We start from the raw sequence: 27,719 nt of genomic DNA, 5'->3' as shown, positions 1-27,719 counted from the left end.
ACTGCATCCTGAGAGGGGGAAAACCTGAGCAGAACAAAGATGAGGGGGGAAAAGGTGTTATTTGTCAGATTCAATGTTTCAGTCCCTGTTTCTAAGCTGATATTAAAACCAGCAAAGAGACTGGTTTTTAACTTGGGGATTTTGCAGGCTGGATTTTGCACAGACTGACAAGCAGATGGATGCAAACAGAAGATAGGAAGGCTGTCAGAAAGACAGACGTACATTCTCTGTGGTATATTGCATTTGTGTGTGCAAAACCAGTGTAGGCTCAGACTGGTCATTAGCCAGTGAACTGGACTTGGGTGCCGGATCCAGAGATAGATATGGCTGCCAATGGAAATGTCTCATTTTTTTTAAGGGAGTGGGAAAAAATGATACATAGAGGGCACAGAACAAAAGCTATTCTTTCACCTCTGTGTGCATCAGCAGCTGTTTTTCTTTATTCTGGTTGTCTGCACTTAAAAATTGTGTTGCCTTATGTGCTGGTATGTGTGTTTGTGTGCGTGTGCAAACTCGTCTAGATGCGAACCATCCGTGAATGAAATGTATCCTTTGTTTACGGGCCTATTATCTAGATAATAACATCCATATTTCCTCTCATCTCCAGAGCTTTATCACAGCCTTATGAGCTCTTTCTTTCACTCTATCTCACTATCTCTCTCTCCCCTTCTCTTTGGCACACACACTCATACACACATGCGTACACGCACACAGCAGAGAGCGATAATGGGATTGTTGCCCTTGGTTTCTTTTGGCAAAACTGTAAATAATTTTTTTTTTCATCACAAAGTGTGTTCATTGTTCACCCACATGTTTCTTTTTCCTGTGTGTGTGTGCATATATATATATATCTCAATCAAACTAGTGCTTGCATATCTATCACTTGGTGTGTGGGTTGTCATCTTATCATTCTTTCATCTATCTGGATGTGAACCTATTTGTCAGTGTGTGAATTTAGTATCATTTTCCAGCTAGTCATTGCCTGCTGTCCTTCCCTTGTCACTGTGGGCTGATAGCAGTGCGAGTCGACAAAGCTCGGTAATGGAGAGCTGATACTTGCCCTCCCCCCCGCTGCTTTGTACTTTTCATTTGCTGCTGAGATGACTTTGGCTCACAGCCACGCCAGCAAGCCAATCTCCTATCTTGTATCTGCTCCATTACTTTCCATATCTTGGCAAATTATTTGCCAAAACTCACAAAGAAAAATTTGAGCATCCGTTCACGTGCATGTTTGTGCACATGCTGACTTGGTTGCTCTGTATTATATTTGTCTACAGGTGCTTTGGGTGATCAGGTTGTTGTTCACATGCAGAGATGTGACTCACTGTTATGCTTTCTATCATTATACAGGACCACACTGTTTTCATACTTAACTTTTTTTATTTTTTGCTCATAATTTTTAAAGTTTATTCCTCCCAGGTGCTGAACAAAAGATGTCTATAGTCATGATAACAGCACCATCCTGTCAATATTGTTCCCTTCCATGCATCTACCTCTGTAATCACATCTGTGTTCGCAATAATTATACGAGACTCAATACTGCTATTAACACAACCTTTCAATTAAGCCTTTTACATAGCTCTGTAGAACAGGTGCTCTCAACCTTTTTCCAAAATTTTGATAATTTCATGCCTCCCACCTTATAATAACTACCACCTGTTACTGTTGAAGTGAAATCAGCTTATTTCACCAGCTGGAACAACATCCATAGACACTTTAGTGTGTTTGAACTTTGGTTTGTAGAAAAAAGTGCAGCTTGAGTGTACTTTATTTATTTATTTATTTAGCATGGATATTTAAAGGGAGATGTGAAAATGAAGATAAATTTGTCACCATTTTATTTCCTTTATTTGTGCGGCAAATCTAGAGGAATTAAGCGTGTGTTTATTTTTATTGTGCATCAATGGTCCACTTGGATTAACGCTGCATCATTTCTCTACAAGCAACAAGTTATTTTTATTTAGCTTCAAGGGTTTCTACTGTAAAAGCACGGGGTTTTTTAAGCAGCTGCTGTCTGATATTATTGCTGTATTCATGTACATCACTTTTCTGCATCATCTTTTTATTGTTTTCATATCCAAATGAGTTTTCCCGTGTGTTTCTTTTTTGCAGATCTTGGTTAACTCCATAAACGCCAGCCGTCCAGCAGTGCTATACGAGAAGGTGACCGTAAGTGAAGGAGGAAGTCCCTTACTGAGAGACATGCTGTTCAGCCCAGACCAGCAGTACATCTACACTTTGACTGACAGACAGGTGAGTTCATGTCCAACAAATACACTAGGACACACATTCAGTCCCAGCAGACATGTTGCCATTGCAATACTTTTTCGACATAGTGTCTGCTGGGACAACATACTTTTTAAAACTCTTACTTGTGATACATGTAAGAGTTTTTAGGATTCAAATTCTCCATATCCAGCACCTGACTATTCAGTATTTGCCAAAGGTACATACTCATAAATACTAACATTTATTTTTGTTGTGTTGCATGTTTGAATAGTTCCTGTAGAGCAGCCTGTTACTAAATGTCCAGAACACACTTCCCTTGTGCATATTTTGACATTCCTACCAACTCTACACTCATTCTCTGTACTCACACAAATCATCCCCACTGGATTTCATTGAACACCAACACACATTCACACCAGCTACAAACATCGCCACCATGATGGCTTGCTAATAAGCCAGACATTACATACATGGGGAGTGCAGGGAGAGTTATAGGTCAGATGGGGGTGTGTGTGTGTGTGTGTGTGTGTGTGTGTGTGTGTGTGTGTGTGCGCGCGCACTCTTCTTCTGGTGAAGGCTTTCTCTAGTGTGATGGTGAGGAGAGGAAGGGGTTGGGGGGATTGGGGAGGAGGCAGAGAGAGCATGTCGCATCTCTGCTGCTCCCCATTTCCAGCTGCTCCCTGGTTGTTGTTTTTTTTTTTTTTTTTCTTCTGTCTCATTAGTGTGGTGAGTGAAGGAAGCAAAACGAGAGGGAGGGGGAAAGAAAAAAAGGGGTTGTACATGATGGGAATATGTCTGTATTTAATAGACCTAAAATAGGCTGTCGAATTGAAAATGGGTGAGATGTATCTGAGGTCTGCTCTGTGAGAGGCTTTTTCAGAGGTGCTGATTCTGTAGGTGGCTTAAATCAAAGTCAGGCCATAAAATGGAAACATTCTTTGACTGTTTGACCCCCAGTGGGATCATCAATGGTCACTGTATAACCACTGCCATGGCTGGGGCTTGGTAGATAAATTTTTTTAAATGCAGATTGTGCTATGAGTGTAACAGTATGTTATATCACAGCCCTGTGTGTCCTGGCTGAAGATACCTCTGTTCAAGCCAGATGACCTTTTGATGACATATGTGAGGCTCCATCTGCACACACACACCCCATCATCACAATCATCCATCAGTTCGATAGCTGCTCGTCACCGAACCCAGCTGCACGCTGGGGCAAGATACAACACCAAGTTCGTCTACTTCAGGAAACTTAACTTATAGTCAAAGAAGTTCATTCCCATTAAATTGATTCACTCAGTGCAACACATACAGTATGGACATGTATACACACCTTGCACCCTATAGGAACATACCTATAGGGTTTTTGATTATAATCCTGACCATAGGAGCACAGAAGAAAGGAACATGAGCTGTGGGATGTGCTGCTCTTTTTAATGGTAACACACATATATTTTGAGGGGACACTTATTTTCAAGTTTTGGGTTAAGCACATGATTGGGGAAAGAAGTAACATAGTAGAAAACGCACACCAATGCACACACATACTAGAAGAACAAAGCACATGTCTAAGCAGCTAAGGGCATGAAGGGCACACACACAAAACCATAATGTTACTTATAGGCGCTAGTACCCAGAACATATGCTCGATTACACACACTTTATGTACACACACAGTCTTGTAAACGTGTGTGTGTGTGTGTGTGTGTGTGTGTGTGTGTGTGTGTGTGTGTGTGTGTGTGTGTGTGTGTGTGCACGCATACACACAGAGAGCTTCATCTCCCTGTGCGTTTGATCCCCATTAATGGATAGCAGGCCTGGGTTAAGCAGAATGGGGGGGCTGTGGCTTCCAGACCTTATAGCTAAAACCCCTATCCAGCGCTAATGACTGGAGGGGGCAATTGCCTTCTCTCACCCTCCATCCTACCCTCATCTTTATCCTCTGCCCTCCATCTATCCCACCATGCCCCCACCACTACATTTTTTCTTTAAATCTTCACTTTTGCTGCCCCCCCCACACACACACACACACACACACACACACACACACACACACACACACACACACACTCTGATATTTCCATCTAAGCCCAAATTGAGTCCTCCCCTCTCAAATGCCTTCTACTGATCCCATTCCCGTATTTTTAATGATCTCCCCCTATCGCTGCCATGGCCCCCCTCTCCACCAGATAGACACGCTCATACTCTCTTGTTCTTAAAGAGGCAAAGGTGGAAAATTGTGGGATAGATACATGGAGTGGTGGGTAGGAGGGCCTGCTTTTGCTAAAAGATGCTGATACACTCACGCACACACATTAACACACAACTAGTTTGCATGAGGAATATAGCCATGCCCCCTTTTTTCTAGTGATAGACACACAGCCCTGCCTTCACCCTGGGAGTGTGTGTGTGTGGTTGTGTGGCTGGGTGCCTGCGGGGGTTCCTCAGACAAGCCAAGCACATTAAGGTGTCACTGGACATATCCACTGATGCGTGGACCACAAGTTCCACCACCCTTCTGCCCTCACCCACTCACATACACACAAATGGAGGCTAAGGCGGTGAGTCACAGTTAGGGGTGAGGCCCAGTGATTTATGACTTGCTCTGTTCCAGCTATATTCATCACTGTCATTATTATCAATGGAGGATATGACAGCGGGATAGGACGGCCTGCTGTGTGTGTGTGTTTGATGAGACAGTGTGTTATTGCAGGAAATTTAGATCAGCTTATTTCTCACTGCAGTCAGGGTTGTATGATTCTTATGGACTTGGTGCTAGGGCTGCCACAAACGATTATTTTGATAGTCGACTAGTCACCGATTATTTTTGCGATTAGTCGACTAATCAGATCATCATCCATTGGACGTACAGCGTACAGCTTATTGCACCAGCAGCATCTGGTCTTATATAACTATCATTAGCTTACAGCTTGAAGTGTTTGTGCTAACTAAAAATAAAGACAAGATGGTAGTTTATTAATTTTTAATGAAATTTGCAGATTGTTTCGGTGAAGTTTAATAAACTCCTTGCTTTCTAAAATATAACAGGACACCGGAGTATATTCTCCAGCGTCTCACACTTCTGATAATCAGCTGTCTGCTTGACAGTTTTAGCTGTGCAAAAACTATAACTTTAATCTCAGCCAAACCGATTTACTCAGGAACAAATAAAATACTAAAGAAAGACAAACAATAACATTTTTAAGTTATCTAAGTGACTTATATATATGTTTAACCTGACTAGCGAAAGACGGCGGTGGGTTTGAAAACTATTTGCCGGGAGTCCGGTGTTCTCACGGCTCTAGTTAGCCTTGCCCCCGCCTAGCTAACGAGCTAGTGGGTAACAGACGTCTCCGAAAACGTCGGAGCGCTTTTGAAAATATGTGGTGTCTTGATAAACTGAGCCGATATTTGAGGTTTACACAGCTACATTCTCGCCTGAAAATATGTTAAACGTTTATTTTGTGACCCAGAAAGAATAATAAGAGTAAAGTTAAAACTAACTAGCTGCCGCCATTGTCGACAGCTGCGCTATGAATTCTGGGACACAGCTTCTTCTTCTTCGGGGTTTAACGGCAGCTGGCATCCTTGTACATGCAGTGCTGCCATCTTCTGTTTCAGTCCGTTATTACACTCTTAAATCCTACTACTCATTCCTGCGTCCTTTGTGATCTTACAAAGCTTCAAACGATGCGTCGACTATTAAATTAGTCGTCGACGATTTTAATAGTCGACATAATCGTGACTAGTCGACTAATCGTGGCAGCCCTACTTGGTGCATGTTATTTGTTTTTTAATCACATTGTTCACATGCACAAATGTACAAAAGTGTCTCTCCCAGTTGACATCCAGTCATTCACTCCTAAGCAGTGCATGTATACATTGCACATAAACATATTAAAACCTGTTATTACCAAAAATGGGAAAATACTTTATGCAGATTAGCAGGCTCATTAAGTGCTGCTGGTTTGCTCAAGTTTTTTTCTTTTCACAAAAATATTCAACACTTCAAGAAGAACAATGTAGCTCTTTGACTCAACCCAAACTTTTTGAAGCCCCTGCTCTGTGCAAATCTCCCTCTGTGGGGAAATTGTCTTGTGGTGTTTTGGCTCAGTCAAGTCTTCCCGTCTTCAAATCATCTCATCTTTTGTTTTGGAGCCAAAAAGGTCAATGAAGCTGTGGCTTCATTTGATGCCACAGATGCTGCTCTGTCCATCTTTGCACCCTTGACTCAGCCCTTCAGTGTTATACACGCATGGGCGCACATATCCTTGCGTCTTTGATGGCAGCTCTTGCATATTATGGTGCTGTAGTGTGTGGTGCTGGCTAATTGCTGAAAGCATGAATATTCATCTGCTCTGGTGTTGGATGAGGGACTGGATTTGAAGTGTGAGAAGGCAACAAGCAATAATGCCTTATAAGGCTTGATACAGGGGAGGAAAATCTTGTGTATGCATGAGGCAACCTTTGTTGTGTCAGGGAGGCACCTCTGATTGTTAGACTCGCATTGATTCAGCTTGCTTACTTTTATATGACTATACATTTGGACAGAAACTCAGCTTTCAAACATTATTTCTAAACATACATTGATGGGCCGTGTCACTGAAGCCAGCCTCGAGTCCTTGGGGCATGTGCAATGTATCCTCTGGTAGTGGATCCTGGGGGTCCTGTGAATTGTGGGGTGAGGTTTCCACAGACTGGATCTGTTCTGGCACCTTTTGTGGATACTCAGTTGGATTGGGATCTGTGAAGTTTCTGAAGCCAGGCCACCACTTTACGGTGTTCATGGTGAACATCGCCCTGCCCTGGGAGAGGTGCTGATACAACTGAGTGCTGTTTTACGTGTCAAAGTAACATACGCATGAATGCCAGCACCCTGGGTTCCCAGTAGATCATTACATTGTAACAAGATGATCAGTTGTATTCATTGCACTTGTCAGCGGTCTCAATGTTTTGGCTGATCTGAGTATATTTTTGTGTGTGTGGGCTAACACCATTGTCCGAATCTCCATTCAGTATTTGAAAGAGATTTCCCCCTCCACATTTCACAGAGACTTGCATCCCTCCAAGGAATCTGCAGTCCTACACTGGATGTGCTCGCAGACAAAGTTCTTGTGACATTCACAAGCTGTTGGTTTGAGTCCCTACAATAGCAAACAATGGTCTGTATTGTGTTGTTAGCTCTCTGAGCAAGGAGGGCCTCATCAAGTAGCATCTTATCCGTGGAGTTTTGTTAGACATCAATCCCCTCTGTGTGTGTGTGTGTGTGTGTATCTGTTTACATTCACATATTACTGATTCGCTGCCAATCTCGTTAGCAAACACATTAGCACAAACTGACATCAACATACATAATAAGCAGCTCGTTGTATCAATCAAAGCTGACATTTTAGTGAACTACATACAGCTAATCAGCCGGTTCTAAATGGCTCCAAGATTAATTTTCCACAATTTATCAAACTCTGGCTGACTGAGGAACTCCTGAAGTTAACAAGCACATAATGTGGTGTTTAAACATTAGCCATTGTTGGCTGACACTTTGTTTTATCATCCATAGAGTAAGTGTAGCATGCAGTAAATGAAGAGAGGATGAGAACCATTTTTTTTCTCAAGTTTTTAGCGCTGCTTTAGTTCTTTAGTTTTATTCACAAACAAACTCTGCTTGGTTTCCACACTGATATTCTGAATTAAACATTTTCTTATTTAACCAAAAGCCAAGTAATCCATGTCACATAATATGAAGACAGAATTGTTTTGTTTTTTTGGACGTGTATGGTAGAGCAGATTAATTTCTTTTTCACTGGCTTGGAAAAAAAAATCTAACTTGTCCTGTATAAGCCTTAATGTTGATCCCTGAGCTCTTGTATCCTATGCCAAACACTTAAGCACACGTACACAGTCACTAGTCAATTTGTCCTACACACAGAATTTAAGCAAGAATGTGGTCATTGTTATGTAAATGTTAATAGACCTGGTGCATTGAGGCAGAGAAAGGAGTACACTGACTAGAATAGGGGGAAGCTGGTCATGTAGCCATGCAGATATATGGCACTCAATTACAAGAGTGCAAACCAATACTACACCTTTCTCTACTCAGGATGAAGCACCTACACCTGTAATTAAAATGACTGCTGTGCAACTACACAACACATTGTATTGTGTTACATTTATGGATGGATCATCTGAGTGCTTTTACAAATTCTTAATAAGGTTGAATATTTCAGTAGGCCAGTGTATATCAAGACATGCTTGAATGGTGATTTGATTACATTAAAAAAAAAATATATAGAGTTGGGAGTTCGCCTTGTAATCGGAAGGTTGCCGGTTCGAGCCCCGGCTTGGACAGTCTTGGTCATTGTGTCCTTGGGCAAGACACTTCACCCGTTGCCTACTGGTGGTGGTCAGAGGGCCCGGTGGCGCCAGTGTCTGGCAGCCTCGCCTCTGTCAGTGCGCCCCAGGGTGGCTGTGGCTACAATGTAGCTTGCCATCACCAGTGTGTGAATGTGTGCGTGAATGGGTGGATGACTGGATGTGTAAAGCGCTTTGGGGTCCTTAGGGACTAGTAAAGCGCTATATAAATACAGGCCATTTACCATATATATTTTACACAAACCAGTGACTTAACTGTGGGGGGGAAATAATCAGAATAAACTACTGTGAAAATTGTCTGTTGCACCTCTAGTTCCCTCTTTTGTGACTTGATGAAGGGAAAAAATTGAAATATTAGTAAATCCTTCAGAGACATGAGACAAAATTGGCCAAGATGGCATCATTACACAGGCAGGGATGGTTTCAGTGTCTCTAACCTCACTTATCTCTTTTTCTCTCTTTTTCTCTTAATTGTGTTTCCTGCTTTTCCTCTCACTGCCCTTGTTCATATCAGATCATTCACTGTTGCATTTCTTTTTTTAAATCCCTGCAATAGTCTTGAACGTGTGCGCGCCTCATCAGAAAGTGTGCTTGGACACTTGTCTTGTGTGTGATGCTATCAGCCCTAATGGAAGTCTAACTTGCCACTAGATAGCTCTGTCTTTCTCTCATCTTTCTCTGTTATACTTTACCATCTTTTCCCAAAGGATGGTGTGATAGAGCGACTGATATGGTTAGAAAAGAGGGTGAGATGGATAGGGAGGTTAATGGCTTCTCCCCCTCCTCGCCTTCCTTCTCAATCACTATCAATCGGCCGTTCTCCTGTTGCTTCACGGTGATTGGGTGTAGGGATATGGCCCTGACTGATTTGAACGAGGCCAATCAACAGCTGGTATAGCCAATGGTGCTGCTCCTAGTGGCACACTATACTACTCAGTTTCATGCATTAACCAGAAGTCACACTGAGTAGAACAATGAAATGTCACTCATGCATGACAGCACAGGGAATTGTTTTGAATTTGAGTCAAATTTCTTTTCAGATTCATGCACAGCAGGCCTCGTCAGACCCCGGTTATAAAGTATCAAATAGGGGGAAAGCTGAGTGGAAAAGCAGAAAAGCACGTTTTCTTTCTGGTTTTACTGTCATAAATTACAACAGGAAAGAATACGACGCTGATAAATGGAACTAGAAAGACATTTGCACACAATAAGCGGGGCTGTAAGTACTGATTGTTTTATTTCACTTCAACTCATTTGCATTTTTGGCAAACATATCTTTTAAGGGAAAGAGAGAAATCTAGTTCTCAGTAAAAATGTGTGAAACCAAATTGGACCTGTGAAGATCACTGCACTTGCCTTAAGGAATACTACTTGGCTTGTACGTACTGTTGCAGTGTCTTCAAATAGAAAATTCTGTACGTTTTGCATTTGTGACTTACTTCTCACTTAAATCACAAACTTATAAGTAATTTTTGTGGCATTTGATTCAGCTGATGTGCAAATAGCACACTTATTAGTTCTGTGTATTTGCCAATAGTGAGTGGGAGCCGTGTATGCGGCTTCCTCCACACTGCCTTGGCATTTCCCTCACCTACACCATACATAGTGTTTTCAGTACTTCGTGTAAATATATTATTGATCTGAAAAACACCCCCAAAAAACGTCTGAACACGTCTTTGGACTTCTGTAGCTTTTTATAAATATATATCGGTAACAAATTTTGAATGACGGGTTGCATATGAAGGCAAAGCCAATCAGTCAGATTTAGGTTCTCTCTCCACAAAAACACTATCTGTTATACACCTCCCAGGCATGACTTCCACACAGCAGCTCTTGTGAGCGCAAATAAAGAAAAGCAGCATTTGTCCCCCCTTTTTTGCCTCCCTCTTCCTCTTCTCTGCTTCTCTCTCTGTGTATATGGTGGTGGGTTGCTTGGCAGTGCTAATGGAAATGCCAGCTGTGTGGCTCCTCACTCCTCACCAAGTCCATTTACTAAAGTGACAGAGTCATTTACCAGGCAGACGGCCTCTCCCATCCTCACTTAATTAGAAGACCCCTAGGCCTGTCTACCTTAGCCGGTCACATTTACCTCTTTTTCTCCCTTTACAGTCTCTTTGTTCCAGCTCTTTGTTTTCTACAGTTTTTCAATCTCTGTCTCATGCTTTGTCTTCGTCTCTATTTTTTTTCCCCACTTACTCCCTCATCCTGCTTCGTTCTTCTGTCTCCTCTCTCTTTCTGTCGGGCTCCTTCTCACCAAAGGGACAGAGTGTAATGGACAAATGGATACACAAAGACTGAGAGTATATTGACTTATTGTTGAGAATAGCTCCTTTTAGAAGAGCTGATGGGAAAGTCCATGTGATGAAGGTGTTGATGGAGAGAGATTGGTTCCCAGATCTTAAAAGTTTTTTTTTCTTTTTCTCACTTTTGTTTTGTTGGTTCAAAATTTCATATTGCTGATTTACTGTTGCACTGACTTCAGAATTAACACAAATGCCTTGTAGGATAGTTTGGATTTTAGCTGTCATCCTTGAATTCATAACATACACAAATGCAAATGGCAAATAAATATATAGTTATATAGGCCTGCTTCTTGTTTTCATCAGTGTGTTTCAGAAGAGAGAAAACAAAATCTGAGTCCAGTGAAAGAAATAAAGAATGAGGGTGAAAGAGAAGTCGAACTGTTCAGAAACAAGAAACGGCACATAAAGCACAATATAAAAGAAATAATAGATAGAGGGGAATGAGTCAAAGGGTGCTAAGTGAAAAAATACTGTTCTGAGAGAAAAATTACAGCTTTATTGCCGTACATAAAGGCTTAAACTTGGCTCTTTGTATTGCTACATCACTGAATTCTAACAGTTATGTAGTATTTCGACATCTATCAGTAAACAATGTGACAGCAGATAAGTTTCTGATGGGACACCGCGATTGTTGCTTCTTGCATTTTGTTTCTTTCACTTTGGCATTTCTTAGCCATCTACAGCATCTCTCCTTTCTTGTTAGTGCCAGTCTTGTTTGCTTTCCTGCTTATCTCCAATCAGTCAACACATCAAGCCTAGTCTTGCTTGCCATTGATCTTGTAAGCCCCTTACAATCCAGTCAATGCACACATGCTAACCCAGCCTTTGATACGACCCCCCCGCCCTCATGTACACACACTTGCTCTCCTGACCTGGTATTCTAGCACTTGAAGAACTGGCTCACTTGCATGGATATACTGGGAGTTCAGCACTCCAATTTCTAATGTTGCCGGGATGATACACTGTTGCCACAGCAGAAGACGACAACACCAGTTACTGTCACTGCAAAGTAATGACAGCCACAATGTGTTTAGTGAAGTTTTACCCTAACAAATAGTTGTATCTGTCTTTGTTTCTATTTCTGTGTCCTCCTGGAGTGTTTAGTGGCTGTGTGGATGGGTATTGATTTCATTGTTGCACACAGCTATTCACTGCCAGCACAGATTAAGCCGGGAGAGAGTGCACGCTGATTGACGGTTATTGAAAGAATGCAGGTGTGGTTAATGTCGGCTTAGAGAAAAGAAGTCACAGAGGAATGATGACGAGGAGCTGACCCTACTCATCTTGCTGTTTTCTTTCTCCCTTGCTTCCCCATCTCTGCTCCCAAGATGTTGGCAAAGGGAAAAAAAACTTCAAGGAAAATGTTGTGTAGTTATTTTTTGTGTAAAGATCACAGAACAAAGTTTAGATGAAAGTAGAGAAGCAATAAAAAGCCACGTGTTTGAGATTTTTATTGTTGCTTTGATAAAAGCTGTGTGCATTTAAGAAGAATCTGTGGAAAATTGACCCAGTGATGTCCTTCAAGCTAACCTTTTGAGGCTTTCCTGTAAGAATCAAATTTCAGCACTTTCTACTGTTTGCTGAATTGCAGCATTACAGCCATTTTAAGTAGTGTTAAGCACGAGAGATTTGGTGGTGGTTCTATAGTGAGGCACAGGCATTGCCAAATTATGATGCAGTCTCAAGTATTTATCTGAAAATAACTGAAAACAAGCAGTGATTTCTTCTTCTTGGCCCCCTGACAGTATAACCCAGTCTCTTTTCTTGCAGACATCTACAGCTACACCCCCTCCTTCTTTCCTCTTCTCCAGCCTCTCTCTGTGTTTGAATGTTTAAAAAAAAAAAAAAAAAAAAGAGAAGCCGCAACAAGGCCGATCCTTTTATGTCTTTACAGTTTACAACCAATGAAAAGCTGCGCTGAAAGCTTTACAGTTCCTCTGGGTTTTGGGGGTGACCGTCACAAAGCCTGTTAGCTGGACGTTTAAAAGCAGGTGATAGCGCTCTGTAAAAACAGATTGAAGGGGAAAGGTGGAAAGTTTATAGCTGAAAGGAGATGTCATGGCATTGTGATATGGTCAGGGTAGAAGGTTGACAACAGAGGAAGTAGGAGCAAGAAAAGGAGAATTGAGCTACAGCAGTGGATGCTATTGTAAATAAGGAGAAGTCAAGAGAGAGGAGATGGCGGGCTTGGTTTATAAGGTCATTTAAAGGAGTAATGTGGCGCGCTGTCAGGAATTGGCTTTCATTAAAAGAGCCATCAAGAGAGATAGGAAGAGGGAGACAGTGAGGATAAGTGTGTGTGCCTGTATTCCTAACAGAGGGAGAAACTGACCTCTTTTTAAGGTTTTTATTTATTTATTTATTTATTTATTTTATTGTATCTTCTTGTATCATACGTCATACACATACTTTCATAGCTATTGGAAAGCATTTTATTTACCCACTGGAGAAAACAACCACTATAGTTTCTTAATTTCTTCCCTACGATTTGAGTCACTACCACTCAGCTGAGCCCACAGTGTCTTCACCACTGCTACTGTAGGAACGAATGTGAACAATAGGTCATACCTATCATTACACAGGGCCATGATAAGATTATGCTAGCTCACCAAGGACCCGTAGCGTTATTATGATTTATGTGGATCATTGTCCTTAATCAGAGTCACGGTGAATTACGGTGAGTGGAGGAATTGGCTGGTATATGTGATGATATGTGGAACACATAATTCTTTCCTTTCGATTTCCTATTTTTTTTGTTGAGTCATAGAGACCTCCTATAAGGTGTCCAATCACATATCCTAAACTCAAGCTGCTTTTCTCCCCTTCTATCCATCATGTCTTAATTCATTCACACTTCTTTCCCCCTCTGTCATTCTTTTATTATCAAAGACACCAAAAGACCCAGTCCCCTGTTCCAGCCTTCTTTCAACTCTCCTTGCAGATGAAAACTAGACTCACACTCAATTTGACAATGACACATAGCAGGCGTCTGCCACCATATCCCATCTACTCAGCAAAATGTCCTTGCCAATTCGCACTGTCTTCCATTAGACTTCTCTTTGACTTCTCATCCATGCAGCCAGCACTTCCAGTAGATTACCACCTTCCTCGTTTGCCTTACAGTCCAGCACCATATCTTGTTTGCGTCATTTCATCTACTGTACTGAGGTCTACATTGACTAATAGATGAGGTGCTCAGGATGATGGCTACAAACAGTGATATAGGCACAAGAATCATATAGTGTAAACAAATAGATATGCACTCAGGAAATAGAGGATAGAAAGTGCTATGATAGCGTATAGTGTCAAGTGTTTTTGTTTTTCTGTCCTGTGAGCCTTCACAAAGCCCCAAAGCCAGTTTGCCGCAAGGCATTTGAAGCAGAAATTAGTTCCATCATGTCACATCTATCTCATATCTCAGTTGTACTTGCAGCTTGCAGAGGAATCCTGGCCCCAGTTTAATATTTCACTCCTCTATTCCTTTGTCCACCTGTTTTCCGTCCTGCTGCTAACCACCTTTATCTTAAGCCTCAGGCCTCTGCTCTTTTCTCTTCCGTGTTTTTCTTTTCTCTTATCGCTCTGCCCCCCAACCCCCCCAAATCCCTACCTCATAAAAAAGACACCACTTTAGTCCCTCCACATACCACTTGGATGAGGTTCTCATGGTTAAATCTGTCTGTGTGATGTGAAAGTGTTACCCAGGGGAAAGATTGTTAAATGCTTTTACTTAGTGATCAGCTGGCCCTCTCTATGCTGCATGATTTAGAACCAGTCTGCAGTGGCAACTTGATACACACTCACGTTTTCTTACACACACACACACACACACACACACACACACACACACACACACACACACACACACACACACACACACACCATGAAATGGGCTTCCAGCAAATCATCAACTTGGGGGCCCAATGGTGAAGAAAAGTTGGATGTGGTGCTGACACTTGCTGACACTTGCAACAGATACAAACACACGCTTACTTTGTTGCCCACTAACATTCAGCATTTGCTTTCGGGGTGTGTCACACTCTTGAACAAGCTCAACCTTTTAATATCTTGAAACACACATGCATTCTTTCACGTTCACTGGGACCGTGTTGTGAACAATCTGTCGTCACCTTTAACTGAAGTGGAGGGCTAAACTTGCACACTTAATCTGGTTTCGTAGGCAACATCTGCAGACTATCATCACACTCGTACACACACACAAACACACAGCGCGAGTAATGTCACATTGATGCACTAAAGCTTTGTTGCACAGGCTTTGTACAGATTTCCCTCGTACATGTGCGCACGCACGCACACACACACAAACACACTGGGTCTGTCCTTCTGGTCCTCTGCCTCCTGTTGGTTTTTGAGGTCACCTGTCAATCACAGCACTTTTATCATGTTCACCTTTCAGCTGTCCCATGATGCACTGCGAGGCCTCTCCTGTACATGCTTGACTGGAGGCTGTCACACATTGCTGAAATGGTTCACCACAGCACATATAAGCACAAAGACCCACACATATACACCTCTCACCGACTAGCACTTAGTCTCTCTCAGGAACACACACACTGAGACAAACACACACTAACTGTTTGCTGATTGCATTTTTTAAATAGGAGTCTGATAAGCTGTCAAATTCTTACCTCCATCCGGCTGAATATACTCTTCATTTTATGAGTTTGATTGTGAAGACACTAATTGCCTCCCTGCTCTATATCTCTTGTCTCTCTTCCCTGCTTCGTCTCTCCGTAGGTGGTGAGAGTTCCAGTAGAGAGCTGTGAGCAGTACACCACTTGCGGGGAGTGTTTGGGCTCCAGAGACCCTCACTGTGGATGGTGTGTTCTTCACAATGTGTAAGTGCTGCACGTATTAACATACTCCATCCTGGTGCACTTCATATGTAGCCTATTGCATTACACTGTAGATAGCAGAGAAAGCAGTGTTGGCTGTTTTAGTTCAGAAGATCACATTAGGAATGGAAGCAACAACCTGAAAAGTTTTATATTATACTTAGTAGGCTTTTACCCAACAAACTGTGATGACACCCTAATCTCCAAAACAGCTCTTTTGTAAATGTTTGTTATAGATTTAATAAAATTCTTCTAACAAGCTTAAATTAGTCCTTTAATTATCACTCAAGAGGAAATTTAAAATTTACAGCTGCTGCATGCTTCCAATAAATACTTACAGAACATGACAGCTTACATTATTAGAACTATTTTTCTCAGTGTTATTGAGCCAGTTTTGTGTGTGTGAGCATGGTATTGTACACCTGCAGACTTTTGCAGGAACAGATTTTACAGATTTTAGAATTAGTCTCTTTGTCAGTCTTTGGTTTTTGGATTAAGTCTTGTTTGCTATAAGATTACTGTTTAAGGTTAGATATGTAATAGAGGGATTTGCAGTCGGAAAATTGAGCTTAGCCCTCATAAGAGTGTAGTGATACATTTTAACACTGTTTACCTGCAATCTCGTCATTCTTTCTGTTTGACTGGAAGGTTTGTGTGCATACACTGTAAGGCGAGAACAGTTGCATGTTATTGAGAGGTGACAGCATGTTAAACCACATTTGGAATGCCTCAAGCTTTGGGCGTAAAGCCATCTCTTCATTACATTAATTAAACTTATAGTACGTATCACCAAACCGTCTCTCCTCAAGGCATGCACAAGCACATACACAAACTACTTGTTTTTACCCATTTCAGGAGACTATCACACATTTGAAATTACACATACAGTCATGATGGACTTAATTCAGTGACAGCCCGCCATTTGGACACATGGAATTGAAACGGGGGAAACGCTTCATTCACACGAATACACAGTCGCACACATCAGAAGAGCAGTAGAAGGGAAAAGGGTTCCTAATAAGAAAAGGTGTACAAATCTTTCTACTTTCTGCTAATGCCTTACAGTGTGTGTATGTCAGGGACTCTCAGGTGGGTGCTTGGTGACAGCTTTTTCTTCCCGACCGTGAGTGAAGGCTAACTAAATGAGGGAATGGGGGCACCGCTGTATGAAGGAAGCAGTTAGCATTTTTTCTGGCTCTCTATTATTGTTAAGGACTTGCAGTACGCTGCATCAGCATTTTCTTCTCACCGCTGGGACCAGATGTTGTTAGCGCAAAGGTGAAAGTGATAGCTAATGCATTATGAATTGCTTATAGTAAAGCCACTACGATACGGGGCTGAATGCTGATTTTTAGCACGATCAGTTGGCTTTTAATAAGCGTGGGTGAAATTGCTGACCCCTTTGATATGCATCTGGTAGGAAATTGCATCATTTTTTAGTGTTCAGGGAAACTTTAACGATCGCCTGTACATCTCCTGAGAAGTGTGAATTGGGTGGGCCTGTAAAGTGAAAAGATGAGGTGAGCTGATTGGTCTTGTAGCTTGGCAGTTCTTGCACAAATGTCACGACCAATAAGGTAATGATCTAAAGCCCTACAGTAATGGCTGGGGGAAGCTATTAGCCTATTTGTCTTTTATTATTGCTCCCGTTTCTGTGTGACTGTGATGGCTGTGTGTGTTTATCATCTTAATATGATTGTCATATTAGTTTAACAGTTTCTTGTGTCCACTGTTGCCTCTTTCCTCCTCTCACCTCTTGTCAAGCTCATTTTCTTTTACCCTGTTCTCCTTACCTTTCTTCTTGTAATTACTATACATTTTTCATCTTTTTTAATCTTTCGCTTCTTGTCTTGCTGTTTCCCAGATGTTCACGTAAGGACCACTGTGAGCGGGCAGGAGAGCCTCAGAGGTTTGCCTCTGACCAGAGACAGTGTGTGGAGCTAACTGTTCAGCCGAGAAATATTTCTGTCACGATGTCTGAAGTCCAGGTATGTCTTCCTGTTTCAGTGCACACAGATATCTTACTTGAGCAGAAAGACTGTAAAATGGCCAGAACTCAAAAACCTCCTAAACATTAGATTTATGTCTTCACTGGTATAAAAATAAAGTGTAAGGTTGTGTGTCCCACTCTAACTTGGTGAAGCGAGGCAAAGTTGTCGGGTGCAGCCAAGAAATGGCCTGGCACGTAACCCGCTGTTAAAATGTCATGTTGTTGTTTTCAGACTAAACGAGCAAGCATAACATAACATAATAATCAGTGAGCTTTAGAGGTGCCGGTAGACAGATTTAGTTACTGTTATTTGACAGAGACAGGGTGGCATTTCCCAAAATGCCAAACTAAGGTTAGTGTCGTCTCAAAATGGTTTAGGCTGGTTGTATGATGCATGAGGATTTTTCAGCAGAAAAGTAGCTGGTTTATTTAAAGGTGACGTTATAGTTAACGTTCACCTTCTCAATAGCTCTGTGAAATCTTCTGTGTCCACTGTGCCTTTTTTTTTTTTTTTTTTTAAGACAAATGAGCTTTGTTCATTAATTTGTACTAATATGACGTTTGTTAGATACTATCAGTTTTTTGGTAAAATGATTGAATTCGTCCTATCATCAAATTGGTACAACATAATGGAATTACAGAGAAATGAGCAAAGCAAGAAACGGTGTGCGTCTCTATATCTGGTGTACAGTGTTGCCAGTTTTCACTGGGATATAAATGCAATCTTATGTCATGGATTCTTTAGGAAATTACACCAAAAAAGTCACTTTTGAATATTTACAGCAGATTTAATTAGAAATCTGCTTTCCGTGCCCTCGTAATTCTTACTCTGAGCTTTTCGAGGTCTCGTTCCATCAGTGGCTCCTCGGTGTAATCATATAGGTTTGACTGATTACAGTTAGCCTCGCTTTCATTCTGCACATTAACTTGTACACATTAACCTTGCTCGAAATGGCCACTCCAGTGACTGATGCACACATGCATACGCACATGCGCTCACTCTTTTATTCCTGTAACTGTCACACATACACATACCCATGTATCACTCCCCTTCTGTCCCAACAGCCATTAACCCTCATGTCATATCTTATAACAATCCATGTACACCGTGTCCTTCCATTGATCAAGCACTGGGTACTGATTCTCTCGCTCTTGCTCTCTCCTTCTCCCTCTCCCCCTCCCACCCGTAGCTGGTCCTCCAAGCTCGCAATGTGCCCGATCTGTCAGCGGGGGTCAACTGCTCCTTTGAGGACTATGTGGAGACAGAGGGACAGATCCAGGGTGGACACATCTTCTGCCTGTCTCCTTCTGCCCGGGACATCGCCCCAATCACTCGAAACAAAGGTCAGGGCAGGAAGGGCAATGAGTGATGAGGTCATTGGGTGGTAGCACCCAATGAGATGTGTGGCTAGGGTTATGGCAAGTTTTGGTGACATGCTTGAAGAATGTAGACACAAAATCTTTATGATACATCTTTGTTGGTTTCTTTGGCCTCTTGATCATCTTATTTCCATGCCATTCTGTACTGTATATTCACCATCAGATGTAGCAGATGTGTGCCCTCCTAAAGGATCTTGTAGTACACTTGAGCTTTAGAACAGAATTGTAATGTTACTAGTTGATTTGCTTTGCATGTCTATATTCAGTATTCCTTGTCATTTTCAATAAAAGCCACACACTCGCTTTCTGAAGCCTAAACACAAGTCCAGCTTTATCTACTGAAAATAGAACTGTTGTTGTATTCCCATTATCAACCATTGTGCACTGATGTCACTTTCATTTTATTTATCTGAAAGACTGGTTTTGTGCTTAACTTCATTTCAAAGCAGCAACTTCAGTGTGGTTTAGCGTAATGTTTAAAAATATCGACATCATTTTTTTCCCAGAGATTATGCACCTGTTTTATGTCCAATTCTGTCACACCACAAAGATGGTAATAAAAAAACTTGTTTTGTATTCGCATTCAAAGCACCGAAAACATGTCACATAGCGAGCACTAAGTTTCCTCAAAGCAACATCACAGTAGTTCTTCAACTGAGCTCATTATGCCCCATTATGAGTTCTCATCAGCCTTGGCATCCAAACACTGATTGGTGCTGCTATTTTTAATGCCACCCTACTGTGGGTGTGACATGAGTAGTGTGTTGCTAGGCTGCAGTATGTCTTTGTGTATGTGTTATCTGTTAAGGGCACAAAAGTGGAATACAGAAGTGTCACTCTGTATCGACAAATAAGTTGTTTTAATTTACGCCCGTGTTTATTCTGTTTTTAAAGAAGTTTTTAGATACAAATGTAATTGTTTGCTAATGTGTTTGACTTGGACTTTTCTCTTTTAAGCCTTCAGAGAGAGCAGAATAACTGTTAATCTGGCTGCTTCCCTGTTTCTGATATGCAGGTGACAAGCGGGTGGTGAAACTTTACCTGAAGTCCAAGGAGACGGGCAAGAAGTTTGCCAGTGTCGACTTTGTCTTCTACAACTGCAGCGTCCATCAGTCGTAAGTGACAGTGACGACATGTTTTCTAGTTTGATGGGCGAAAATGTTGTTTTAGTCTTTTCCCTCTTGCTCTTTTAAGAAATGGCCTCTTTGTCCATTCGTACCATAGGCTGTCTCATGTTACTGTCCATGAGAGAAACAGTTAGAGACACACACACATCTATCTCCCCCCCTCGGACCTCCACGGGAGGCTTATGTTACAGTTGAAGAGAAAAATCAAATGTGCCATATATGAGAAACGATCGGAACATGCGATGGTAATTCTACTCTTTTTATCATATCCCACAACACACACTAATGGTACTTGCATGATTAATTCATTGCATAGTGGTCTGTCATAATGGCTCAAAATTTTGGACTCTACCTTAATTATTTTGTTTTTTACCCGCTTGATTAAACAAATACAGTTGGCGTTTTTAGCAATGACATTGTCAGCCTGGCACTTATTTACCCCAAAAAGATCAAAGCAAATATGATAATACTGAAACGGTGTGAATCAAATCTTGTGCCTCTTCCGATGAGTTGGTCTCCTTCACACTCCAGATGCCCTCAGCTCTCTGTGCCTAGTTGCAGTTCACTGCCTCTCCTAATCCACCTTCTGCTGAAAATCTCTACCACCCATAGAGCCACACCCTTAGGTCAGTCCTACCACAAGCCTGGTGCGCCCTGCCAGGGTAAAAGAATCCTCTAACTCCTCCATCCCCCTAACACAATACCCTCCCTCCTGCTCAATCGGGGCTGATCTAGGGGAGGCTGAAACGTCTGCTGGGGTATTAGCCTTGGGGCAGCAGATGGCTTGGGGGCCCCTGGGGTACCACAGGGCTCCATCCTGGCTTCCCTCTGGATGCAGGATGAGCCTCCTTCGAGGATTGTCTACAAACACACACAGACATACACGTGCAGTGTTACTCCACTCCTGCACTTACCGCTCACTGAAACCCCAACTGTCTTGGACACCTAATCCGTTACTGTGACCTTTAACCCAACCCCCTGCTCTTGTACACAAATCCCCTGCCACGGCAACGATGATTAGCTCAGCTGGTTAAGGGTGTGGTGGTTTACGATGTCAACTCACAGTTAATTCATCTCCCACAAGGACCCCATAATGTCGGTGTTATCTCTCAATGTCTTTTTGGGTATTTGGGTGCATCTTGCATCACATCTCATGTTAATAACGAAAACAAATATAGTAGGACACCTTTTTGTAAAATTCGATATCATATCAGATATTCTAACATGTCACTGATCTCATAAATCGATTGAAAAAGTACGAGAAGTGACAGAGACGAGAGAGTCGCCCGTGTGACGATATTAGCCCAATGAACTCTGATTAAGTCCGCTCCCTGTTCTGATCTAATACAACCTCTGAGTGATGTAATGGACATGTTTAACGAAGTTAGAGGTAGGGCACGTTGCATCTTCTGCAGCGACTCTGATGGTGAAGAGAGATGCTGAGATAAGAATTCCATTTGGAGCTGGCACTATGTCCCGCATACCCGCTGTTCCCCCCCAGGCGTAAGTGTTTGCCATCTGATGAGATCAGACTGGTAATGTTGTTGGTGTAATCAGTTCAGGCCCGCACAGCCACATGCAAGGCCCTGTTTCCAGAATGCTTGGTCATTCTTTGCAGAGCTGGGCTTTCCTCTAATGGCCTTGAACTTAAAATACTGCAGGCTCTTACACTATGCAGGAAGCAGACATTCTCGAAACATTCAGAAGCAGAATTGCGAGCATTAGCTGTGAGTGAATTCCCACGCATCTTTCTTTTTTCCTCCTCAGCATCATGTTGTACTTCCTGCTGTCTAGGCTTGTATGCTGGAGTATAACTGCACACTGGAATTGCTTTGCCAACAGTTTAATCTCACGTGCTAATACCCCCCCCCCCCCCCCCTCCACCCACACCCAACCAAAAAAACACCAAAACAAAAAAAATTTAAAAACAACACACACCCCACCTTTTTATTTACTCAACTGATTGCGTCGTGGCCCTTGCCTTTTCAAAAATGCCATAAATTTGCATAGCAGTACTAATATAATTAGAATTCCCACTGTTTCAGTTTAAGGGTTGCTGAGATTGAAATAGAAAATCACCCGCGGCCATGATTGCTCCTTAATTAAATATTTCCATACGCTCCTTTTCATTCCACAGCCCCCCATTTAATAAAGATAGAGCATACAGTCTGGAAATGAATTAGAGTTTGGGTGTCTGAATAAGGCCACATGAAGCACCTTTTCTTAATATGGTTAATGTGGCTTGGCCAGTGTCTGGATCATTTGTTGTGTGATTGAGGGTGCTCTTTGGAGAAAGAAAATGTATTAAATTTGATAACAAGAAAGGGGCATGGTTTTGTGATGGAGAAAATGGTAGAAGAATAAAGCCAGAAAGGTTTGGAGTAATTATAAAATGAATGGCCCACATAGACTGCCTTGTTTTCTTGTAAACACTCTTGTAAACGCATTAATAGATTTATGTGCGCGAGCATTAGTCCCTATGTGTTTTATCAATCCCTCTCAAATTTTGAAGGGATGCAGTAATGATAGAAAAGACTATTCTGGAGGGCCGTTAAATTATTCACCTCCACTTCTTTCAAATGAATCGTGACCAATAAATAACTCATTTTGCCAAGTGCACAAGTGTCAAACGCAGCTCACGAGGAGAGCTGATTGTGTTTAACACTCCAAACTGACCAAGGAGAAGAGAGAGGAGGAAGTCAGTCTATTGTGTTTGGCCACTGCTGCTGCAAAGCTAGCGTATCTCCATTAGCATCTGAATATGAGCGGATTAAATTAGCATTATGAGCGTGGACATACGGGCAGCGTGTCTCCAGCCGCTCAAAGGCTCTGAGTGGCTACAGGCGATGGGGAGTGACAGGAAGGAGCAATAAGGACGCTATCGGGGGGTCGGAAGAAAAGAGCCCACCTCTGGACACTAGAATTGAACGTCCTCAAATTGCCCTGGGTGGGCTTTTTATTAAAAGGGTGTGCACCAAGCCTAAAAGAGAGACCTTGAAATCCTAAGGCAGCTCGTTACAGGGGGTCCTGGTTACTTGGAGGAACCAAAGAGCGAACAGTAGGGGGTTGTCAGACAGGGCCTACTGCTGGCCTTGGGTGGCACGCATAATGGGCGACGCCTTTTATTTCAAAGGGCGTAGCCATAAAAGTCACTAAAAGTTGGCAGTAGTTACCTGCTGATATTTTGCTCATTATTTCAAAGTCGTTGGTACACTAACAAGGCTGATTTGACATGAATAAAAGAAAAAGGAAAAAAAAACAGATATAAAGGATTATTATCGGGGTTTAGTGACAGATGTGTTAACTGGTGTGAATTACTAACTACACTTTGTACTGCTCACTGTCTGGTTCTAGTTACCTGCTGTGTTAAGTTGGTGTTGTACTGTATTTTGATGAACTCTAATCCAAAAAAGGTATTCTTTGACATTAAAAATAGTATTTGTTAGCAAGGGAAGAAACCCTAACAAGCAACGCCATGAGCATGACTAACTTACCTCTCCTTCATTTGTCTTGCACCAGTAATGTCTTCTGGTCTTTTGTCCAGCATTGACAGCCCTTCCTCTGTTTCTTGCAACTTCCTTTGGGACACAGTGTTGAGCTAAAATCCCAGTTCTGCTCTTTGACTCTCAGCACTGTATGGTAACCTTGCGTCGCCTAATCGCTTTCCCTCCATTTGTTGGCAACATTGACAAATCTCCTATTTGCTCTTGTGTGGTATTAAGAGGCCTGTTATTTCCTTAGCTGCACATCTTTTATTCTAAATGGACAGCTTCTGTCAGCACAATGCTAAATTGGTCAATTAAAGAGGCAGTGGGATTGAATTAAGCTCGAGCGTCTGATGTTGCTCAAAAGGAGGGGTCTGGGCTAGAAACGATCGCTTAAAACGTGCACCTAACAAACGAGTGGCCCTAATTGATCCAAATGAATCCACATCAGGGTTTGATGGATTCATATATGGGCTCCATCTCAGTGCTCACAAGTTAAGACCCTCATTTTTCATTTGCTGTGGGGAAGGGGAGCTCGCATTTTACACAGGGTTAAAACACACTTGAGAGCTTGTCAGGAGTCATTCAGGCAGAGGCACAAATTTATAGCTGGTGGATGAGGCTGAATACGAATCAACCTGCTCGCTTTCCCAGCTTACTTATATTAAATGTAGTATTTTATTGTCTTTCCAATAAACCATATGCTCACACAAAGCTCAGTAGCTGAAATGAGTCACAGAATAATCTCTAACTAAGTTCATGCCGAAGACAAAAGGCTTTAGTAAGCTCTGTAATAAAATGAAACAATTTTATTTGCTAAGTCATAATGGTTACATTAGATTATGCAGTACACATAAATGAGATACCAAGTGGCTAAGCATCTCTCGAGGAGTAAGAGAGCACCAATAGCATGATGCCTTGTAGATAAACTGCTCTTAAACCTGTTTGGCTGTCCCTTACAGGTCCCTTTAGATGGTGGATACAGACTCATAAACGCTTCCCCACTTCCAGCCTAATGTTTCCTCGCTCTCCTGTGAGACCTCTCACCCCCTTTACCCCCCCTCTCCCATCTCTCCCACGATACCTGGCGTCTACATCTCTGTCAGGGAAATCCACCTGCTTTTGATCTCTCTCTCTCTCTCTCTTTCCCTCTTTCCTTCCTCTCATCTTTCAGCCTGTCTGTCTGCACCTCGCCTCAGTTAAAGCAGGTGAATTCAAAATCGTGAAGCACTCTTAGTCCCACGGATGAAAGAGGGGTTTAGACAAAGGGGAAGGGGGAGAGGGTGAATGAAAGAGTTGAAAAGAGCGAGAGGGGCAGAAATGGAGTGACAGAAAGAGGTAGATTTTAAAAGACTGACAGAATAAAGGACTGGAGGGAAATGTATACGGAGAGGCCAAGTTTGAGGAAGATTATTGAACATATAGAGGCAGCAAGCAGTGGACAGTTACAAGCAAGTGGGGAGTGATGAATGAGGGAACGAGGGAGGGGGGTACATATGTTAGATAGCTAGCTGGAAGATGGGAAGAATATATGAGAGAGAATATGAAACGGGGTGGCAAAAAACAAGTGGAAAAAGAGGGTTTTGAGGAAAAAAGATTTAAATAGCATTAAAATATTTATTTATATCAATACATTCTTTTTGTATTGGTCAGTGTGGTGTTACCACTGTATTCAAACTATATTATCCCAGCCCTGTTTTACATTTTATTTTCAGTCTGCTGGTTCCCTTTCAGTTGATTCAAATGGTGCAACACATAAGTATGAGATATCACGGCTCCGTGTGTCCTGCTGAAGAAACCTATATTCACACCTTTAACCTCCTAGGACCTGCCGTCCACATATGTGGACGTCACATTTTGGGTTATTTAGACCAAAATACTAAATTTTGCTCTACAAGGGCCTGATACCCGCTTACGAGGACATTATACTGCTACTGTTCTATCAAAATTTTAAATGAATATCCTCATATGTGGCTCTGATTTTTCATAAAAACAAAAATAAGGTAAAAAATAAAATCTGGTAATTCTTTGTTTTTACATTCATCGGGCCAATCAGCCCAAATATCAAAGAGAAATTAAAAATGCATGCTGTGGAAGAGTTTTGGTCTTAGGAGGTTAAGGTGGACGACCTATGGCGTGCATGTGCACTGCTCCGCCTGCACATATAGCGCGATGTGTCCCTCTGCGCGACATCCTCCCAATACGTCATATGAAAGCCTACAGCTAGCTCTCACAGGCCCAGAAGCACCCATTCCAGGTGTGTTCAATTTTCAGGTGACCACATCGAGTGTTCCCGCTGTATTTTCATTGTCGTGCCCCAATATAGGTGCCTTCAAACAACTGCATGAATGTACATGTTCCTAAGTTCCCAAGCTGCTGCAGGTTAGCTTGGCTGGCTGCTCACAGCTGGCACACTTGCGCCCCTTCACCGTGGGTGGTGCGAGCCGTTGCTATGGGTTACTTTCTGCAGTTCCGGGTCAAGCGGTTTCGTTTCTGCAGAATGATAAAAACTGCTGTTCGCAAGGAGGCTGCAGTGATACTGAAGAGGAAATAAGTGCACTGTTGCAGAAAAGAGCAATACAAGTGGTCTTGAACACTGAGGCAGCTTTTAAATGCAGTTGGCCTGGAAGATTGATTGATTGATCTAAGACGTGCTATTTTTCATGTGGCTATACACCCGAACCACAAGCACTTTCTGAGGTTTGCGTTCGAGGGCGTAGCCTATGAATACCCGGTGCTGCCGTTCGGGTTGTCTCTTGCTCTTTGCAAATGTGCCGAGGCACCATTGGCACCCTTCATAAATAAGGGTCTCAGCATCTTAGCCTATCTAGACGACTGGGCTCTAGTAGCTTGCTCCAAAAAGCAGGCAGAAAACACAGCTATCACACAGTTAGGCATTTGGTTTCTGTTTTCCTGCTACTGTTCACGTTTTTCCCTACAAAGGGGAGGGAAAAAAAGAAATGACATATTGTGACAGACCACACATCCCAAACACAGTCCGTTCCATAAGCGAATTTCATATGCTTAATGAAGAGAGATGACAGGATAAAGAGAAAATAAAATAACATGCAGTCTTCTTCCAGCAAGTTAGATCAGGTTATTGATAGAAACTGATGGACCAGTTTCACTTTTTTCTGTGTCTGTGCCATAACAAATGATGCTGTAAAGCAGTGCAATGACTGAGCCTGAAGTAAGAAGTCAGGTGACCCTGTTAACTTCTTTTCTCTTTTAATCTCTCTCCATTTTAGCTGTCTTTCTTGTGTAAATGGCTCCTTCCCATGCCACTGGTGCAAGTACCGCCACATGTGCACCCAGAATGCCAACGACTGCTCTTTTCAGGAGGGCCGTGTCAACAACTCTGAGGTAAGATTCATTGAGCAGATTAGTGCACATTGCTGTCACTCCACTGCAACATCTTCTGCTGCATGTATATTTGTTATCTATCGATTTGACACATACAGCATCCAGCTTCTACCTTTACTTTCACACCCTCACTGTGGTTTTCTCCTCATATTATCCTGCTTCGTGTGTCTGCTGTCTGTATGTGTGATAGTGGCTTTTGGCACAGTGACAACAGCTTGTGTACTGTGCAGCAATAATTCTGTCGTGGCCCATAAGGCCATAAGCAGGCTTGGATGAATGAATGTCTATGGAAATACTGCCTTGTTCTTACATAGCCAAATGCTGCATTAGCATAAAAGCTAATATCAATCGTGCCTTCTGGCAGCTACAGCAGGCATCATGCAAGGCATAACAAGTGTTTGTCAACTGCTGGAGTATAAACAAGGATATTAGTGATAGATGCAGAGCCGTGTTATGTTTTCAGGGTGGTTTTCTAGTTTCTTTGTCTCACACACACCAAACACAGTCCTGTATATATTAACACACACAGAAAAATGCACTGAAACGCTCATCTCCTCTGTGGACTTGCGCATGTAAATCCACTGCACTCCCAAGTGACTGACAGTCATGCCTGTGCTTTG

The 27,719-nt window shown here is 42.2% G+C and overlaps 1 protein-coding gene across 1 annotated transcript in view; it reads left to right on the top strand.

The window, feature by feature from the left end:
• Positions 1–27,719, top strand: part of plxna1b (plexin A1b) — a 182,495-nt gene that overhangs the window by 82,897 nt on the left and 71,879 nt on the right. Inside the window, exons 4-9 of the mRNA XM_085456200.1 lie at positions 2,113–2,253; positions 15,657–15,757; positions 17,619–17,742; positions 18,935–19,088; positions 20,140–20,239; positions 26,985–27,099. Coding sequence (XP_085312326.1) covers positions 2,113–2,253; positions 15,657–15,757; positions 17,619–17,742; positions 18,935–19,088; positions 20,140–20,239; positions 26,985–27,099 — 735 coding nt within the window. The remainder of the gene's footprint in view (positions 1–2,112; positions 2,254–15,656; positions 15,758–17,618; positions 17,743–18,934; positions 19,089–20,139; positions 20,240–26,984; positions 27,100–27,719) is intronic.

Source organism: Copadichromis virginalis, linkage group LG5 (assembly GCF_057382275.1).
Source record: "Copadichromis virginalis isolate Kocher_CV1m ecotype Utaka linkage group LG5, C_Virginalis_male_GT1.1, whole genome shotgun sequence".
Classification (NCBI taxonomy): domain Eukaryota; kingdom Metazoa; phylum Chordata; class Actinopteri; order Cichliformes; family Cichlidae; genus Copadichromis; species Copadichromis virginalis.
Note: the sequence above shows the minus strand (reverse complement) of the source record. Positions and strands in the feature narration are given on the sequence as shown.